This window comes from Martes martes (genome assembly GCF_963455335.1).
Source record: "Martes martes genome assembly, chromosome: 3".
Classification (NCBI taxonomy): Eukaryota; Metazoa; Chordata; class Mammalia; order Carnivora; family Mustelidae; genus Martes; species Martes martes.
In genome coordinates, this window is record NC_137890.1 from 64,500,559 (window position 1) to 64,521,353 (window position 20,795).

General features: G+C 39.0%; 1 protein-coding gene across 1 annotated transcript; it reads right to left on the reverse strand.

Annotated features, from left to right (window-relative positions):
• Positions 1-7,698: 7,698 nt before the first annotated feature.
• Positions 7,699-20,114, reverse strand: NHLRC3 (NHL repeat containing 3). Its single transcript, XM_080798446.1, has 7 exons — positions 19,821-20,114; positions 19,226-19,378; positions 18,771-18,918; positions 16,434-16,634; positions 14,069-14,160; positions 10,003-10,115; positions 7,699-9,273 (listed from the first exon to the last, which is right to left on the reverse strand). Exons 1-7 carry the CDS (start codon positions 19,902-19,904, stop codon positions 9,021-9,023), a joined length of 1,044 nt encoding a protein of 347 aa, XP_080654572.1. The 5' UTR covers positions 19,905-20,114; the 3' UTR covers positions 7,699-9,020.
• Positions 20,115-20,795: the final 681 nt, after the last annotated feature.

Below are 20,795 nucleotides of genomic sequence, written 5' to 3' on the forward strand. Positions count from 1 at the left end.
TGTCCAAGTGGAAATGTCAAGGAAGCAATTGGGAATGCAAGAGTCTAGCACAGAAGAGTACTTTGAACCAGAGGTGTTAATTTGGGCATAACAAAGGTACATACCACTACCTAGGGAAATGTTGCCACAAAAATAACCAAATCTTTATCTGATGAAGCCTCTGGAACTACCTACCAATTTACAGGAACTACAGAAGACAGAGTAACATGTTTAATGAATCCACCAGGATGAAATCAACAAAATCCAGACTCTGGGAAACTGGAACTGATGACTGCTTTCTTCAACAAATACCTTATAAGGGAAGAGAAAGTGAAACCCAGAGCTGGAGCCACAGAGAGCAAGAAAAAGAGGAAGAAAAAGAAACTCCAGATTAAATTTAAGAAATAAAAAAACGGAATTTATTTCAACCCTGGAAATTTAAAAAATATGTGAGATACTGGGGTAAAATCAGAACAAGGACAATATTTAATGGTATTAAGGGACTACTAATGTTAAAGGTGGTAGCATTATGTTCAAAAAATTATCATTACAGGGGCGTCTGGGTGGCTCAGTGGGTTAAGGTCTCTGCCTTCAGCTCGGGTCATGATCCCAGAGTCTTGGGATCGAGCCCCGCATCGGGCTCTGTGCTCAGTGAGGAACCTGCTTCCCCTTCTCTCTGTCTCTGCCTGCCTCTCTGCCTGCTTGTGATCTCTGTCAAATAAATAAATAAAATCTTTTAAAAAAAAATTATCATTACATTACAGGAAACATGCTGAGTTAGTCAAAGAAATAATATGATGTTGGAGATAATACAAAATAATCAAAGGGGACAGGGTAAATATACAAGGATATCAATAAGATGACATTGTCTACAAGTTGGTAACTGTTGAAATATTTCACTAAAGTTCAAAAAAATGGTAACAGAATTATTTAGAATTTTATTATCTAAGCTTTAAAATACAAATAAAGATTAGTAAAGTACATTAGTACTTTAGCAAAGTACATTAGTAAAGATGTAATAATTCAACTTAACCAGTAATGAAGCTACGATTGCATTTTATTACCTTTCAACTTGATTTTTAGGATGTCTGAAACAATTACGGGTGAATACCTCTGTGGGACACATAAAAAATCTACATGAGAATTTTGCATTGAAACATTAGCTGCAGCATGTGAAAATGGTTTCAAGTAAAAAAAAAAAAAAAGATAGAAAAACAGGTATGTTGCCAGAGATGAAGTGATAAAATAAATAAATATACACATACATAAATACTTAAAAGCTTTGTAACAACCATTTTCCTTCGTTCTTCACAGACTAACTTTGCTATCATTTGGAAAATATTTAACAGAAGATTCAACAATTTAATATTTTGATGTGCATGAAAATGTTTAATCTCTGAGTTAGGTGGAATTATTAAAAAAACTGCCAAAAGGTCACACTACAAAGAAATCAAATTATATAAGTGAACAATGAAATGGAGTAAAAACAAATTGTTGGTCATTCTTATGAAAACCTAGTCACCTGCTGTTGTCTAATACAGTAGCCAATAGCCACCTGTAACAATTTAAATTTAATTAATTAAAAATAAAGCTGAAAGGGGCGCCTGGGTGACTCAGTTGTTAAGTGCCTGCATTTGACTCAGGTCATGATCCCAGAATCCTGGGATTGAGCCCTGCATTGGGCTCCCTGCTTGGCAGGAGGCCTGCTTCTCCCTCTCCTACTCCCCGTTTGCCTTCCCTCTCTCACTGTGTGTGTCTCTCTGTCAAATAAATAAATAAATAAATAATCTTAAAAAAAAAAACAACCTGAAAATTCAGTTCCTTAGACATACAACCTAGATTTCAAGTGCTCAATGGCCCATGTACTCAGGGCTACCATGTTGGACAGCAGAAATTCAGAACATTACCACCATCATTTCTATCAAACCCTGACAAAGACTGTGCATTCAATCAGTGGTGTATACACCAAATGTTAAGTATTCTTAACATTCAATTGAGCTACTGGCTTAAAGACCCTATCCCTTTCTCACACCTTCCTTGATTACATTTTAAAAAGTTTCTTCGTGTTATTTTTTTGGTCGAAAATATATTGTTTCATTTCACCTATAAAGATCCATGCAATGAAGAAGGGATCTATTTTATCAAATGAAAATTAAATATGCACATTTCCTTCTTTGCCATGGCTACCAGAAAACTCAGAAGTAAATTAATACTTAATTGCCATAACTATTAATCCAGGTTTTGAATAAATGTATTTTCACACCCCTCTATGCAATTTTTGACATTACTCTATTTTAATGTATTTTTAAAATTTCATTGTAAAGAGGCTCAAATTCCTTTCGGAGATGGGTGGAATGTAATCAATAAATTCTACATAATGGCACTCTACTGCCCTCTTTCTTTCAAGAATAAAAGTTCCAAGCAAGAAATTATTAGCAAGTTTTTCCAACAATAACCTTAAGGAAAAAACCTTTAATTAATCAACACATTGTACACATCGATGCTAAAAGCCATTATAAAATTAAGTAGTAATTATTAATAAAATTCTGAGATAAAAAACTACTTAAATATGAAAATTACCAAAACTAAATAGCAAACATCATATTAATTGGTAAAGTACCAATATTTCCATTAAAATCAGAAATAAGATAAAGATACTTGATATACTATCATTTAACATTGTTTTGAACAATGTAGCTAATGGATTAAAATTTTAAAAAGCAAACAAGCAATAAATAATTGAAAGATGTATAGTTACCTTTATTTTTACAATGGCATACCTAGAAAATCTGAAATCTATAATAGCTAATAAAAATTAGTAAGAGTTTGGGCATCTGGGTTGCTCAGTGGGTTAAAGCCTCTGCCTGTGGCTTAGGTCATGATCTCAGGGTCCTGAGATCAAGCCAGCAGGCATCAGGCTCTCTGCTCAGCAGGGAGCCTGCTCCCCACCCCCCCCCACCTCTCTGCCTGCCTCTCTGTGATCTCTCTCTCTGTGTCAAATAAATAAATAAAATCTTTTAAAAAAGTAAATAAATAAAAGTAAAATAAAATTAGAGTTTATTAAGGTGAATAGAAATGACATACATAAAAGGACTGATACCTTTTCTCTATGACACCAATAACTAATTTGAAGTGGGGAAAAAGGGGTACCTGGGTGGCTCAGTTGGTTAAGCATCCAACTCTTGATTTCGGCTCAGACCATGAGCCCAGGCTCATGAGACCCCCAAGTTACGCTCTGAGCTGAATGTACAACATCTCTCCCTCTCCTTCTTCCTAACCCCCACCCCACTCCATGCTCTCTCTCTCTCACAAAAAGGGGACAGGGGAATCCTACCCTAATAGCTACAATGAATAAATGCAAAGGATACATTTGACATAGGAACCTAAATGTGTCTCAAAAGAAAGGCACAGAATCTAAATTGAAATAAATAAATAAATAAAATCTTATCAGAGGACAGAAAATAAGACATAAAAGCAGAGTAACTTATTTTCCTGGTTATAGAATCTTAAAACTATAAAAGAAAATCCATCCCAAACTAATGCAGGTTAATTTAATATTGAATTTCTTAGGAATGTTTTTTATCTGTAAGAAGACACCTAACTAAAACAGTGGCTTAAGTCACTAAAACATTCAACTATCTCACATAAAATATCTGGAGAAAGTAATTACCAAGCCAGTACAGTGGTTCCCCAATCATAAAAATCCAGCCTCCTTCTATCTGCCTGCCTTCTTTAAGAATGTTAGGTTTGTTGCTTTATAGTACCACAATGGCTGCTGCAACTCCAGGCATCACACTCAAGTCAAGTCAGGCAAGAAAGGAGAAGGCAATGGTGCTAACTAAATATACCTACCTTTTTTTAAAAAAAGAAAAAAAAAAAAGAAAAAGAAAATGATTCTCTAGAAATCTCTCAGTATACTTCCATTTATGTTGCATTGGCCAGAACCATATCATGTGACTACCCCTAATGCCAACTAAGCTGAGAAAGCAAGCACCTCACTCTTCCAGTCTTCAAGGTGGTGTTAAGATAAGTAGGTTGGGAATGGGTGTTGATTTAGCCAACCAAGTGTTAATATTTACCACAAATTCTAGTCAGAATCTCGCTTTTTTCTTTCAAGCCATTGTTTTCCAAAGTAGAATGTATACTACAGAAGAGGAGTCTTTGCCTTGCTCACCACTATATTCCTGGCATCTACCGTATCTGTTGGATGACTAAATAGCTTTAGTGCCAACTGGAAATTTGTTTTTTAAAAGTAGCCATTTCTAAATGATAGATGACTTAGTGTATCACAACTATATCTTTAGTTTCCGATAGTGGGACTAAACACAGAATCATACAATGGGGAAGGTCAATCTGGTCTCACCATCTTCCCGGAGTTAAGAATTTGAGCCCAAAGTTGTCACCACTGCCCATCTCTGGCTTACGTACCACAAAAAAGGCATGGTGAGTTTCTACTATGTCAGGACCTAGGTGTAATGTTCTACATGCATGATTTCATTTCTATTAACAATGATCCCATGAGGAACCTAATATAATTTCCATTTCACAAAAGAGAAAAATGAGGCAGTCTTAAAACAACACAGCAAGTAAGTGGCAGGGCCTGGATCAGAACCCCGGCCAACCTAACTCTAGATTTCAAGTTCTGATTCACTGAACTTTACCACTTTCAATATGAACACAGTCTGTTCCACTGTCACACAGCTCTTTGCTAGAATGTTCTTTCACTAAGCTGGACCAACTGGCCACACTGTTATTTCTACTCTTTATCTTCATTCTGGAGGAAAGCTCAGTAAGTCTGTTCATGCTACTATATGATCACCCTTTGAAGGTCTCAGAATTAGTTTCAAAAACCATGTTATTTTGGTCAATTGTTTTTTGGAATAGAGTCTATTTGTAGGATTCTCTCTTAAATGTAGTGTCCAAAAGGAAACTCAACACCACAAATCTGTTTACCAAGATCATAGACTATTGTAGGGGCTAAAAACAAGCTGCTCCAAGATGGGCCACTTTGGCCTAAATTACATACAAGCAGAATTAAATCATAACAATACCATGGGGCAGCTGGGTGGCTCAGTTGGTTAAGCAGCTGCCTTTGGCTCAGCTACTGATCCCAGGGGCCTTGGATGGAGCGCTGCATCAGGCTCCCTTCTCAGCAGAGAGCCTGCTTCTCCCTCTCCCTCTGCCTGGCGCTCTGCCTACTTGTGCTCTCTCTCCATCAAATAAATAAGTAAAATCTTTAAAATAAATCAATGAATGAATGAATATATCTTAACAATATCCTTTCGTTGTTTACAATGGAAGAAATGAAAGTTTCAAAAAGTGCTATTTTTCACTGCTCAAATTCCACTCAGTTCTTACATACAAAGGGAGTATCTACGTCATTAAATGTCTAAAGGATTAACTTACCCGATAAACTTATGGATTCTATGGGTGAAGTGTCTGATGGAGGAATTACTGGGCCTCTCTGTAAATAATCAACTTTTCTTATTTATAAAAGAGTCAGCAACCACAAGGAAAAATTGTTTAAAACAAACCAAAAAAATCTAGTAAGGATAAAAGGGATAATTTTCTGTTAATGTGAATGCATTTTCTATTGTACTAAATTCATATTCAAGTTATAGCTTAAAATGAGTTATTCACTTCTGGCTGTTAGGCTTTTATTGAAAATTTGTTTTTTTTAAAGCATGGAAATGTCCAATTAAACAGCAAGTTTCCAATAACCCTTGGAAAATATGTCACCTATAAGCTAACTTCCTCAAGATATACAAGCTAAAGAAAAAGAAGAAAAATTAAAAGTATGGTTAACCTCAATTTTTTTGAAAAATCAAAGTATAAAGAAGGCCATAACTGGTTTCAAGAAATGCTCATAAGCAGGACTCTACTGCCCTCTTTTGTATCAAGAATGTAACACAATGCAAGTGCCTAATAGGGCACCTCCCAGGATGAAGTGTTCTGTGGGCTTGTTTTTCCAGATGGATGGTCAACTACCAGGGCAGAGGCCATTTCCCTAAGTGCCTTCACACGTTTGTTGTTTTGTATGTTTTTGCTGAATAAATGAATATGAGTTGTTCTGACTTTTCTAAAAAGTTTTTTTGTATGATTATTGCTGAAATTTTAGACTCAAGAGTAAAATAAAGTCATACGTACATTCAAGATTTTTTTTTTTTTTTAATAATTTTAATGGATTTGGTGAGTCACAGGAGCAAAAAATCTGACAGCTTCCAGTTGTCCTGCGGGCTCGCCCAATCTATCCTGCTTTCAAATCCAGTGTTTAAAAACCAACAAAACTGAAACAAAAGTTGGGACTTGAGTGCCTTTATTTAGCCTGACAGCCACATTGCTTGAAGCGGTCTTTGAATCTTGTTAAGTGACCTAAGCACAAATTATATGGGTTTTCTAAGCTGACATCAGACTGCACACAGGTTTTCTCTGAGGACACAAACATTCCACCATAGATACCCGATGTCACAGTGGAGGCTGGGAAGATATCTCCAGCCTTCCTTCGGTTTTCCAATTTAGAAGCCACCCCACCCCTACCCACCCCAGCCTACCACACACACCCCTCAATAGATTTCGAAAGTGGAGACACAAAGCAGTTCCATTTCCAGTGCAAAAGTATGTGGAGTTAGCTAGCAATGCTATCATTTGTACTCACCCCCCACGTCAGGCAGGCTGTTTTTGCTAAGACTTCCGAGGGACCTCTAACAAAATGCGCATCAGCCTACACTTTACATACGAATGAAGGAGGATATTCTCTCAGTGCCAGCCTGTGACTCAGGGTTGCTGAAACTCTTCAGCGGGGTAGTAAGTTATAAACTGCTTTTATAACAATAAAATTCAATATTAAATACAGAGCCAGAGAATATTGCCTTTTCTTTCCAAAAATTTAATTTTTATCTTTTAAATGACAAGAGAAGACATTTTCTCATTTAGTCAATTAATCCAAAGGAAAAAAGTGAAACACTATGATTACAGGAATACTGACAGACACTTCTAGCAAGACATATGGCAACAAAATTTTCAGCAAGTTTTATAAGACACCGGTATAAAACATGGTTAAATATAACATTTTCAAAAGGACAAGATCAGCTTACCTAACCTGCATTCCTAAGAGACATTTGGATTTCTTGTCCTCGCTTAAAGACAAAACAAAACCAAACCCTCAAATCACTTTATTTTATACAAATAAATTTACTATATTGGTTAAGCTGCATAAAGTTCAGGAGAATAAATTCTGAAAAAACCAATAAACGCAAAATTAAGGCAGACTTGATAGTTGGTATCAGGTAAATGGCACATTTAGAAGGAACTTTCTTAAGAATTTCAAAGCTATATTTCGGAGTATATAGTATATAGTATACTATATACTATAGTATACTATACTATACTATACTATACTATATAGTATACTATAGTATACTATATACTATATACTATACTATACTATAGTATACTATAGTATATAATATATAGTCTGTATTTCAGAGTACTCAAAGTACTCAAGTACTCTGAAGTACTCAAAGCTATATATTTCAGAGGGCACATTTGTCTCTGTTGTACAATGATCCTAACAGCATTAATGGAGGAGGAATTTTTACTAAAGAGAAAAACTAAGATGACTCATTTAAGATCATACAGCTTGATCAGTGGCACAAACATACTTATCAAAGGCCTTGGAACATGGAAAAGTTTCCTGTTGGCTGATTTACCTTCCTAATTGCATCAAGATATGATCCAAGCATCTAAACAGTCTGAATTTCCTGCGTCTGCAAAACAGACTGCAGCCATAATGAGTGATGGGAAAGGCAACTCAGGATTTCTCACATGCTTTATGGCTTGCAGTGCAAGATCAGGATAAAAAGGGAGATGGATATAAGACACGGGGAGGAATGACCCAAAAGAATATCATATGGCTAGGTTCAACCAAAACCGAGAATAAACGAGAAAAAAACTGAAAAGATGGTCTTCGCTGGGAAGCAAATATTAAAACCAAAGGGGCAAAAAGGTAAGAAATTATTCACCTTAATAGTGCGAAGTATTCAGTACACATCCCCATATAAATAATTCCAAAACTTCTTTGAGGTAGACAGATGTCAGGAATGAACTGAGTACATGTTTAACAAAAAGAAGAAAGAAAATTAGAAGAAAAAGAAAGAGAAAGAAAAAGAGAAATGGAAAGAGGCACTGAAGACAGGCCCTATTTTTAATGTTACCTTTAATTAAAAAAAAAAAAAAAAAAAACTGCAGTAAATACTTGTAAAGATCCCTGTCAGTAAAGTGCTTAAACATCTGTTGTTTTATTCTGACATTAAGAGGTTGAGATCAAGTATCTCACAGCTAAAGGACCCAAGCCAAGATGGGCTTTTAAAAGAAAGCCTACCAGAGCTCCCAGCAAGTCTGTAACTTTTTACAACTCCTCCACTTGGCCCACCTTGTTTTCCCCTCTTCAGTTTCTGAAGTTGGAGCTCAAATGGACTTTCCTGGCAAAATCTCCAGGATTTCCTCAGTCAGAAGTAATGTCCTGCTACACTTAAGCCTTGCTGTCACTGTTAGAGCAGTTTGCACACTTGTCTCCCCACTGGACTATAAGCTCCGGAAAAGGCACACAAAGCTAACCCTGCTGCTTCGTCTCTGCATCTGTAGGAGCTAGCATCCTGTGGGTCCTCGTTAATCAAGAACCCATCTGACTCGATCTCTCACAATGTACATTTTGTATAAGGTGAACAAATTTGAGGTCTGCAGTTCTTCACATGAAATTCAATGTATCCTACAAAACCCGTTTTTATTCCTTTTCCTCTTCCCCTCAGGGAAAATTAGTCTCCCAGGGCAAATACCCAGGTTACAACCTTAGTCCTTCTTTTCTACCTCATTTTTTTAGTGTTACATTTCCTTCGTTAAAACATCCTTATGCACTTACAAGTAAAACCAAGTCACAAAAAAATAAAGAAACACATTCTTATGCTTGAATATTATTTGTAAGGATTTAACAATGAATTTGAGAATCTGAACTTCCACTTGAAAGACCTCCACGAAAGGAAACATTATGAACCAAATGAAGGAAAATAGCTATTCATAGGGACGTATTTTTGTACTTGCTTTGCTCCAATTTCTGCTACATAGATTGCTCCCGTCTTTCCGCTGACATCTAAGAGATGCGGTAAAACCTGATCTGCTAGTTGGATTGTGCTGATCACAGAACAGTTGCCAATGCTTCCCACTGGAGGCGCTGCTGCCAGTAAGAGCCTGCTAAGGTTCAGCTGGGCTACAATCACGTACTTTCCATCAGGAGTAAATCTAAAGAAAAAGACATTTTACGGAATAAATGTATGCAAAATCAATTAAAATGTTGACCTTCTCAACGTTTTTATCCCTTGTGGCGCTAAACAACACTAGACTCCTCTACTTGCTGAAAGATGCTTTCAAGGAGAACTTACAGATTTGTGATAGTAGACACAGCCAAAGAGTAGTTTCAACAAACAAAAATACGCGAGAACCACACAAAATGAAATCAACGGAGAGTCTGTGCTAGGCTGACACTACAGACTCAAGATTTCTATTTTCATTCTATGTTTAAAAAATCATCACACGTATCTCAAGGGTGAAGGCTGTAGGCGGTCCAGCATATGTTATCTCTGAGACCTGGATCCTACAGTGCATGGGGAGCTGAACCTCTTTCGCTCTGCTTGGGATTTAAAATACCATTACATGTTCTCTGCATACTTGGTTCTGCCCCCTTTTCACCTGTTGAAAATTAACAGTATTTTGACCTTTCAGCTAGCTCTTCAAAGAAATGAACATAAACCAAATAAAACAAGCTTTTTTTTTCCTTTCAAGATTTTATTTAAATTGTAGTTAGTTAACATATAGTGTAGTATTAGTTTCTGGGGGAGAATTTAGTGATCCATCACTTGCATATAACACCCACTGCTCATCACAAGTGTCCTCCTTAATGCCCACCCCCCATTTAGCCCATCCCCCACCCACCTAATAAAAGGAGCATTTTTAAAGGAAAAAAAAATTTACCTGACTGAAGAAGGTCCCTCTTCTGTGAAACAATTATCCCATGCTCCTAACCACTCCCCGGTGTCTTTATCAAATACTTGAATTCTTTTATTTCCTCGGTCCGCAACCCACACCTGAGAACCCAAAAAAAGTGTTTCTTGAAAAAGATCCATATCAAATATGAGAAAGAAAACAGAAGGGGAGAGGTATGGGAAGGATGTTTATTTCCATTAGTTTCACATACATCATCTCATTTAGTTCTCAGAGGACCCTAAAAGAGAAGGTACTGAAAGCCCTGTCTTTAGACAGGAAATTGTAGTTTGAAGTGAGTTTATAGTAAGTAGGAGAGCCACTTTCAGCCACCTGTCTTTTTTTTTTTTTAATTTATTTATTTGTTTGACAGACAGATTACAAGTAAGCAGAAAGGCAGGCAGAGAGAGAGAGAGGAGGACAGGCTCTCCACTGAGCAGGGAGCCCGATGCCAGGCTCAATCCCAGGACCCTGGAACCATGACCTGAGCCGAAGGCAGAGGCTTTAATCCACTGAGCCACCCAGGTGCCCCTCAGCCACCTGTCTTAACCCAAAGCCCACACTGAACGCTCTGTTTGCTCTACTAAACATCTGAATAACTAAAAAAACTGGAGTCTTCTCTTGTGATGCAGAGGATTAGCACAGTATTGACAAGCAAGAGAATTCACTCATTCCTCCAACAGGAATTCTCTGTCCCGCTGAGTTCTGCCATCCCATTCGTTAGAAGACAAAGACAAAGCAACGCAGCCTTGTTCCTCAGGAGCTGGGGCGGGGGGGGGGGGGGGGGGGGGGGAGGGGGGGGGGAGGATGAGATGGGGATGGGGGGGTGCTGGGGGGGGTGGTAGGTATTCTTTCCTACTGCAGTATTACTGAATGTCTACCTGCTATCTACCAAGGAATGTCCAAAGTGCCAAACCACCCACCGAAAGAGGGTGCTTAGAAGATTTTAGTAGCATCCAAGAATGCCAGGAAGCTAACAACAGGTTTAATTTCATTTTCCTGTAGGCTGGAACAAGTTATTAAGCAAACCGTTGTTATGAGATAGGAAAGTAGATACACCCTAAATGACATTTCACGCACCATATTTGACATATGCAACCTATGGCATACATACAGCGAAATGATTTTATGACATGAGGCTAGGATTGTAGAGGGGTATGTAAGAATGGACTGGAAGTGTGGGCCAGCCCTGCTGACCTCCATGTCCTCCTCTGAGGATTTTTGGATTTCTAGGGTTCATGGATTCAGGGACTATTTCTTCAGGATAACCCTGACTATTTATCTGTCAATGCCTGTGAGTTTTAGTAGACACTAAATTCATCTACAACAAGAAACAAATAAAGACTCACTGTATCGGGGCGCCTGGGTGGCTCAGTGGGTTAAAGCCTCTGCCTTCGGCTCAGGTCATGATCTCAAGAGTCATGGGATCGAGCCCCGCATCAGGTTCTCTGCTCTGGCGGGGAGCCTGCTTCCCCCTCTCTCTCTGCCTGCCTCTCTGCCTACTTGTGATCTCTCTCTCTCTGTCAAATAAGTAAATAAAATGTTAAAAAAAAAAAAAAAAGACTCACTGTATCACTTTAGAAAGGGTGTTGATCCCTAAGTAAGGTAATTTCTCAAGATCTTTCCCAGATTCATGATTCTTTAATAAGGATGGATTTCCTTAAAGATTTTGGGATTATGCCTTAGACGAGTAACCAAAGAAAAAATATAGTTTCGACCCTAGGACTGAATATTTTAGATGGTTAGCATTATCTTTCCTACTGAACAGATTTTGATCATGAGAAATCTTGTTTAAGAAACAATAGCAGGAGCGCCTGGGTGGCTCACGTGGTTAAGCCCCCAACGTGAGATTTCGGCTCAGGTCATGATCCAAACCCTGTACTGGGCTCCGTACTCAGCAGGGAGTCTGCTTGAGATTTTCTTTCTCCCTCTCCCTCTGTCACTACCCCAACTGGCACATGCACACACTTTTTGTCACTCAAATAAATAAATAAATAAATCTTTAAAAAACAAAAGAAAACAAAAACCAGCAGCAAGTTCAGCTCTGGAGCTAATTAACATTTCATATAGGATTGGGGTGATGATTAAATGAGTTGATCATGTAAAATGCTCTGAATGGCGATGGCTGTTGTTAAAACACAGTGTGCAGAAATGAACACCATCGTTTTCCATCATTCAGTAATGCCAGAGTATCCCCATCAAATGTTCTCCAAGCTTTCTCAAAAGGGCACTTACCACCATGGAGAATTCACCTGGGTCTAGGTCCTGTCTGCTCAGAAACTTGATCATATTCTTACTTTAAGAAGGAAGTATTTAACCAGGCACAGGAGGGTAATGTGTTTAAACCAGAATTCCAACTTTCTACCTCCCCATTCAGAGACAAAATTCACAGGTTCAGCTATCTTCCTACCTACAATGGGAAATACCTGAAGATTTTATGACCAAAACAATCTCACTTTGTCTACATGTAAGCCAATCACAATCAAAAGGTTGTGTGCTCGGGGCCCCTGGGTGGCTCAGTGGGTTAAAGCCTCTGCCTTCGGCTCAGTCATGATCCCAGGGTCCTGGGATCGAGTCTCACATCGGGCTCTCTGCTCAGCGAGGAGTCTGCTTCCCCCTCTCTCTCTGCCTGCCTCTCTGCCTACTTGTGATCTGTTTGTCAAATAAATAAATAAAATCTTAAAAAAAAAAAAAGGTTGTGTGCTCAACATAGAATCAGAAGTAGAAATGGATTAAATTTCTAATGGTATGAAGCCAAGATAGTCTGATGCATCCATCCTACAACAAGACATTTAGTCACATAACAGTTACTCATAAGAAGACTACTATGTGCCAGGCACCAAGATATAAAGCAAAAGAGATTCATTATATGCCCTCCTACAGCCTACATTCTGTTAAGGGAGACAATGATTGATTATATTATAGTGTGATTATTACTGTAATGGGGAAGTATAGGCTACTATAGGAAAACAGAAGGAGAAACTAATATAAAACATTTTGGGTGGGGGTTTGGTTATAGGAAAGTAACCCCAAAGAAGTGGTATGTATGCTTAAAGGTGTATAAAAGCAAAGGAGGTAGTAGTGGATAGGATGGGGAAAAAGAAATGGGTTAAAATGTGTCAGTTAGGGGCGCCTGGGTGGCTCAGTGGGTTAAAGCCTCTGCCTTCGGCTCAGGTCATGATCCCAGGGTCCTGGGATCGAGCCCCGCATGGGGCTCTCTGCTCAGCAGGGAGCCTGTTTCCTCCTCTCTCTCTCTGCCTGTCTCTCTGCCTACTTGTGATCTCTGTCCAATAAATAAATTAAAAAAAAAAAAATGTGTCAGTTAAAGCTTTCTGTTCCCCAGAGTGGAGGTAGTCAAAGTTACCTGGGTAGCTCTCATTTTCAAGCCTCCAAGATTAATCTCTCCCATCTCCCTTTTGATCAACATATTCTAAAATTATTTTAATTCTAAAATTAAAAATATATTCAAATACTCCTAGTTTTCTTTTCTTTTTTTTTTTTTTGAAGATTTTATTTATTTATTTAACAGAGAGAGAGATTACAAGCAGGCAGAGAGGCAGACAGAGGGAGAGGGGAAAGTGGGCTCCCTGCTGAGTAGAGAGCCCGATGCGGGGCTCGATCCCAGGACCCTGAGACCATGACCTGAGCCGAAGACAGAGGCTTAACCCACTGAGCCACCCAGGTACCCATCCTAGTAGTTTTCTTAGTAGGAAGGCAACACTTTCCTTTTTCAGGTAAATTATGTTCAACTCCATTATTTGTTCCTTCTACCTTAAAGTGACACAGGAAATCTATTTTGTTCATTTCTAAATAATTTGGGAACTCTCTTTATTATAGGACTAGACACTTTTAAGAGTATGTGGGTATACCCAGCCCCAGAAGAAATGCCCAGACCCACCCAGGTACAGATAACCACAAACATTCATAGTCAGATGACCAGACACACATGTGCACCAAGATCCATAAACAGAGAGGTGTACACACACACACACACACACACACACACACACACACTCTCAGACACACAGTTCCATACACCATGACAGTGTATTTTTACCCGACCAGATGAATCAAGAGTAACACTGTGAGGTATGTTGAACTTAGCAGGCCCCGTCCCACGTTCTCCATGTAGCCAAAGCATCATAAAATCTGACAATGGCAAATACAGTTGGTCAGAGCAACATATACAACACCTTGTACATTTGCGTGTTACAGCTTATGTCTTAAGTTGCAAATAATTATTCAATTATACCCCCAACTGATTATGCTTTTTTGGCTTTCTGTGTATAGAGAAGTTTCCCTAATTCTTATGCTTTACACCCCCTGCCAAAATCCCTTTTCAAGCAATTCATCGACTTCTTTACTATCTCCGCTTGAGTGTTTCATCACTCAAAACCACTGTGTGTGATTCACGTCAGTGTCTCCCTTCCCAACTATTCTGTTACTTGGTATTATAATTCCTGTGAGCTTAAAAATCCACATTACATTTTTATAGTCTGTCTCCCTTATTATCCCTGTTGTAGGCTGAATTGTATGTCTACCCCAAAAGATATATCCAACTCACAGGTACTCCTGTACCTGTGAATGTGACTTTATTGGTCACTGACTTTTACAGACGTATTAAGTTATGGATCTTGTGATGAGACAGATCCTAAATTTAGGTGGACTCTAAGTCCAATGTCTAGTGTTCTTATAAGAGAAGGGAGAGGGAGTTTTGAGACACAGAGACACACAGAAGGCTGCCATCTGAAGATGGGGCAGAGACTAGATATGCTGCCACAAGCCAAGAAACGTCTAGAACCATGGGAAGCTGGAGGAGGCAAAGAGGGATTCTCCCCTAGTGCCATTAGAGGGAGTAGGGCCAGCCCTATAGATTTCAGACTTCTCGGGGTGCCTGGTGGCTCAGTGGGTTAAACCTCTGTCTTCAGCTCAGGTCATGATCTCAGGGTCCTGGGATTGAGCCCCACATCGGGCTCTCTGCTCAGTAGGGAGCCTGCTTTCTCCCACCCCTCTCTGCCTGCTGCTCTGCCTGCTTGTGATCTCTCTGTGTCAAATAAATAAATAAAATCTAAAAAAAAAAAAAAAAAAAAAGATTTCAGACTTCTGAATTCCAAAAACATGAGAGAGTAAATTTCTATTTAAGCTATCCAGTCTGTGGCAATTTTTTATAGCAGCCACAAGAAACCAATATACCTATATTCAATCTGTCTCCTGAGTTTGGTTGTTTCTTTAATCATTTTTCTGATTCTTGATTTATCCACACTTCACCTTCCTTTAACTATCACCAACCAAACTTAGTTACTGGGTAATAAGTTGACTACATAACCTCCATGTATGAATCTATGCTCTGTCCAAATGACAAAGCTTACTGCAAATATATCCAGATACAGTACTGAGTCTTATAAAAACTCTGCTTCTATAACATCACTTTCCTAAAAAAAAAAAAACCTCAAGACATTTTAAAAGCAAAATTATGGCTTTAAAATTCTTAGGTAAGGGGCGCCTGGGTGGCTCAGTGGGTTAAAATTCTTAGGTAAACCTCCAAGAATATTCCAAATCTTATTTTTTACTCTTCCAAAATTACCTCCTAATCTCCCCTCCTAGAAGACTTGTTAATTATCTGTAGACCTTGTATGATAGAGCCTTGTAAATGTTCCTCCCCCACATCTTCCCTTCCCACCAAAACCAGTTTAGTTCAAGAACCACTTGCTTTATGAACACTTGCCCTGCTTCTCCAGTCATTAGTATTTCCTCCTTCCCCTAATTTTACTTTAACAAGATTAGCATTTAGCGGTTTCAACTGAAATAGACCTGCACCTAGAATACTACTGAGGACACAGAGCAATAAATACAATGAAACTTTAGCTGATCAATCAAACTGAAGGGTATCTCAGCTCTGGGATGCCGGGTTCCTAAACTTCTCTTTCTTAACTGGATAGAATAAACACTTACTTCTTCAGCCCACTATAAATTCCCAAACTGCCTCCAGTTTAATTCAAAGGAAACACCTAGCTTTTGAAAAATAAGCAAACTTATTATCAGAATCATTTATTATTGGCCATCCCACACATCCCACTCAAGCCTGTTACACACAGCTTCATATACTATACAATACAATACACAATAGTTGTACGGGCATCTGGGTGGCTCAGTCAGTTAAACATCCAGCTACATTTTGGCTCAGGTCATGATCTCAAGGGTCGTGAGATGGAGCCCTGTGTCAGGCTCCTCGCTGGGCATGGAGGCTACTGAAGATTCTCTCTGTCCCTCTCCCCCTGCCCTCCCCAATTCCCTGATCATACTCTCTCTCTCTTAAAAAAATACACACACACACACATCACAATATTATACCAAGTATTGAACAAATTAAATGCATCCAACTTATTTAATAACATTCTTATGACACCATGGAAGCCATGTACCTTGGGACAATTTGATCAATCTGTTATTCAATCCTCCATCTCCATCCACAATGTAAATATCTCCTGTGTCGTCTACATATAATTCTGCAGGATTATCAAATTGCAGGGGATTCAAACTGGTGCCTTTTTTGCCTGGGGTACCCAAGACTTGAACAAGATCACCAAAGGAATTGTATTTTTTAATAGTATGACCGTAAGATCCTTTAAAGAAAAACATGCACATGTCACAAATATAACCACTGTCCAAATATTCACATTTTTCAAGTAAGCACAGAGCAAGAATTTAGTGAATTAGACAGTAATAAAAAGTTAATAGGCTCAGATAATTAAATGCTGTATTTCACAAGCAATAAAGCTTCTTCATTAGTTACAACCATATCTGTCATGATTAAAATTCAGGTACTCCAAAATAAGTACATTCTAAATTCAAATAAAACCAAAAAACCTGACTCCTTATGCAGAAAGCTCATGATGTTAAATTATTCTTTTGTATTCTTTTGTAAATTTTCTTTTGTAATCATTACTACAACAGTATGACCTTGAATAAAATTCCTGGTAAAAAGAAATCAAGAAGGAACTAGAAAAGGAACTTATGTTTGGAAATCATTATTTCAGGCAATCATGTGCAGATCTCAAATTTTAGTAGGTCAACAAAAAAGTTCACTACAACACATATTTTTTAAAACTATACTTTCTCATAGTAGAAACAAGTTCAAAACTTGACCCATTAACTTTTTTTTCCTAAGAGATGAAATCTTTCCAAATCACTAATATATTTTCTCACTTATATAAAGACTTAAGTTAAAATTATCTCACAAGCAAAAATAAAAAGTACAATGTTAATAATTAAGAAAAAACCATAATGTGGTTAACAGAAATCAACCTGAAGGCATACCAAGACCAAACTAACAAAAAAGCATGCAAAAGATAACACTGGATACACTGAACTCACTGGAAATAAAGTGAATCAACCTGCATTACAGCTGCATCTTAAAAAAGATTTATTGTTATACCTGATTTGAATGCTTGAGATAATTTGTAGCAATAAGAGAACAAAATATTATTAACGAAAGCAACCTTCAACCTTCAAAGTTTCTAAAGAGTTGGCAAAAGACACAGAAGACCAGTATATAACATTGTTCTGTTTTGTTTTTAAGGCTCATTTACAGCCATATTTTTATTGAAGGGAATGTACTTCTTCAAAAACTGGGAAGGAATATAAATTCAGATCTGTGCATGAGAAACCCTTTAATGGAAAGAATGAAGAAGTCATGTGTGTTCTATTTCTGGGAATCAAAGAGGTAATTTACAAAAAAACGATCACATGGATGGAATAAATTAAAAAGTAAAGGCCTTTAACAGTGAGTCCTGGGGAAAAAAGAAGTCAAAATAGTCACATTTCATTATAGCATTACAAGGAACTCAGAGGTAATCTCAATTTTTTGTTTAACTGGAATTTTATCACCCAAAATACATCTTGAAAGTAATGAATCGGGTGAGGCTCAGAAATCTCTTGGGTTCTGAGAAGAACTGGTAATGGCACTTCTAACAAAAACTGAGAGTTCATTAACTCCAAAATGTTATCTGAATTAGCCAGAAATGAAGAAACAGAATGTCCTTCAAGCCCTGAATGTAAGTAGGCCAATATCCCATTCATTCCTGAGATCCTGTGATAATAATGCCAGGTTATCTCTGGTACTGTCTTAAGCCACAAGAATATGCAAACAGCTATCTCTGAAAATATCCAGAGCTATAAACCCAGCTGTCCCTACTTTGATTTGCAACACATTCTATTAAAAGTATTTGGTGGAAAAAGATTGCAGACATGCTGCACTAGGTAGGATTTCAGAAACATTAACATCAGCAGTTTCTGCAAATCTTGCATTTTGGGCAACAAAGTAGTTCTGGTTTCTTAGGAGAATTTCTTTTGAAAGAAAAAGGGTAAAGGAAAATAAGACAAGGACTCCATTCGTTAACGTTCAGAGATTGCTATTTTTGGGCTTCAGAGAAGAGATATAGAATTTTAACCTGGGAAGAGCAACTGATGCTTTAACAAATTATAAAAACGATCCCTGAAAGTATGGTGTCACAACTGATGCTTTAAAGAGGAAAAGTCCCTTGACAAGTAAAAGTAAAAACCGTAATTATAGCCTCCCTGTTAAATATCTTGACTCTACAGAAGTATAATATATAGGTTTTTAGAAACAAGTGATTTGATAAATCATTAAAGAGATTACAATTAGATGTAGCAACTCTTGATTTTAAAGCGTACAAGCAAGAACATGGGCAAAAATATGATTTCTAGCAAGAGAATTTAATAGATATTACTACACATACCACTTCCTACATCCGTGATCCAGACAGACTGTTCATGTAGTGTACTGGCTGCAAATATACCATGAGGTGTGTCAACTGTGTAATTCCAGGATCGTAGGAAATATCCATCCTCTGTGAACACTAATACCTTTGGGATGTTATCCCCTCTCTGAAGGCATATAAAAATAACTGCTTAGATAGGATCAGTTTTTAGAAAGTAATCTTTATTTTGGTAGAGAGAAACAAAAATTGAAGGTTAATCGAGAAATTTAATGCTTAAAAAAAGAGCTTCAAAACCTAACAGTATTAATATCTACTACATTCAAAACCTAAGTATTTACTTAAAACCAACTCAAAAAAACAAACTTCACAATTAACATAATATAAAAACATATGGTTACTTAGCACAGCAAAACAAGAAAAAACTACTTCATTTGTGTTCATATTTTTTTCTTCTAAATTCCAATTTTACTAACCTGGGCTATGTAAACCAATCCGCTGAGGGAGTCAATTGCAACACAAAATGTTGTTCCAGTAAAATACTCTGAATGCTTAGGCCAACCCACATCCAGCCGGAAAGGAATTTCCTTGGTTCTCCAGTTAATTTGAAAAGCAAATTTCCTTAAAACCTTTAAAAAAAAATTCAGAACATTAAGATTCCGTTTACCCCCTACGTTAAGAAAAGAAAGAAAGAAAAAAAAGTCTTATTTTCAAGCATGCCTTGACAGCTGGCACAGAGGTGTTGAAACTGCTGGACAGAAATGATTCGGAAGAAATGGGTTTGTAAGTCTAAAGACCAAAAGGATCACAATGCAAATCTGCAAATTATTGGAAGATGTAGTGGGATCGAGGGAAAGAAAGAAAACGGGAAAATGGCGAGATCGCATATACAAACTTTTTAACACTAAGAGACAAAACAAGACATCGGCAGTTCCGCCTCCGGGGCAGCTTTTGGAAAAGAGAAGCTAGTGCGGGAGCGAGGGCCCGCCACCTCCATCGCACGACAGCGGCGTCGCCTCTCAATAGTGCTATCCACACACCCGACAGATATTTCTTCACTGCTCAACTCACCGGGGAGCCACAAAAACGCGAATGCAAAACCAGAAATCCAAGAAAGAAGCCCGCGCCGGCCAGGCAGACCCAGAATCTCGCCATGACGAAACTGTAGGGTCTGCAGGCGGCTGGGGGCTACCAGACAGCCTCAGATCCACACGGTTCTTCGCTGTACACGGCGCCCGCCCACCTCCGAGCCGAAGGGCCTATCTCCAACTCCGCCTCCCTGGATGTGCGGGGCTTGAGAACCAGACCCGGGTGAAAGAAAGTCAGAACTCGGGTAGCGGTTTCCTGGAGCGTTCCCCGGTCTACGCCCCCAGGTCACGTGGCTCGCGCTGACCCACTGACCACACTTTTTCTCCCATTGGGGCGGTCCACGCGGCCGACTTCTCCGGTCCGCCAAAAATAAGGGCATCCATAGATATGCCTTAGCCACTCGGAGTTCGTTTTTTTAAAAAATTCAGATTGAGAAAACAGAGTCAAGCATAATCAAACCCAAGACATAGAGTTGTGATGCTGAAAAAGTGACTTTTAAGCTCTGAGAAAGATTTCAGCTGCATCAGATACAGAGCCATCTAGGCATTCGCCGTGAACACCTACGTTCCCACACCAGGACCCCCTCCGTTGGCTTTCGGGAAAGAGAGGCCTAAGCTGTCGGCGCAGAGTTGAGTTTACTGGGGCGCGACGGGTTTCGTTAAAGGCCCCCAGGAGCCGGTGGGAGCTGTAGGGGTAACCAGGCAAAGCTCTAGACGCTGTGGGCGCCGCGGTACTCAGGAGTCCCCCTACCGGAGAGCGTGCCCCCCTTCGCCCGGCTCCTGGTGCTCTCCGGCCGCCGGCCCGCTCCCGGAAGCCGTGGCAGCTGGTAACAAAGAGCCCGCCAGGCCGCCGCTGCCCGGGCTGCGGGACCCAGGAGCCGGCGCAACTGCTGGGGTTGAGCGCAAGTCGGGCCATGAGTCCAGGTTCGCGGCGGTGAGGGGCGGCGGCCGGCGGCCG

Excerpts from the sequence above, each read along its gene's own strand:
- NHLRC3 (XM_080798446.1), bottom strand. The coding sequence starts at position 19,904 with ATGGCGAGATTCTGGGTCTGCCTGGCCGGCGCGGGCTTCTTTCTTGGA. Across the intron at positions 19,379-19,820 it reads CGCGTTTTTGTGGCTCCCCG|GTTTTAAGGAAATTTGCTTT; the intron begins GTGAGTTGAGCA and ends TTTTTTTTAAAG. Across the intron at positions 18,919-19,225 it reads GATTGGTTTACATAGCCCAG|AGAGGGGATAACATCCCAAA; the intron begins GTTAGTAAAATT and ends ATATGCCTTCAG.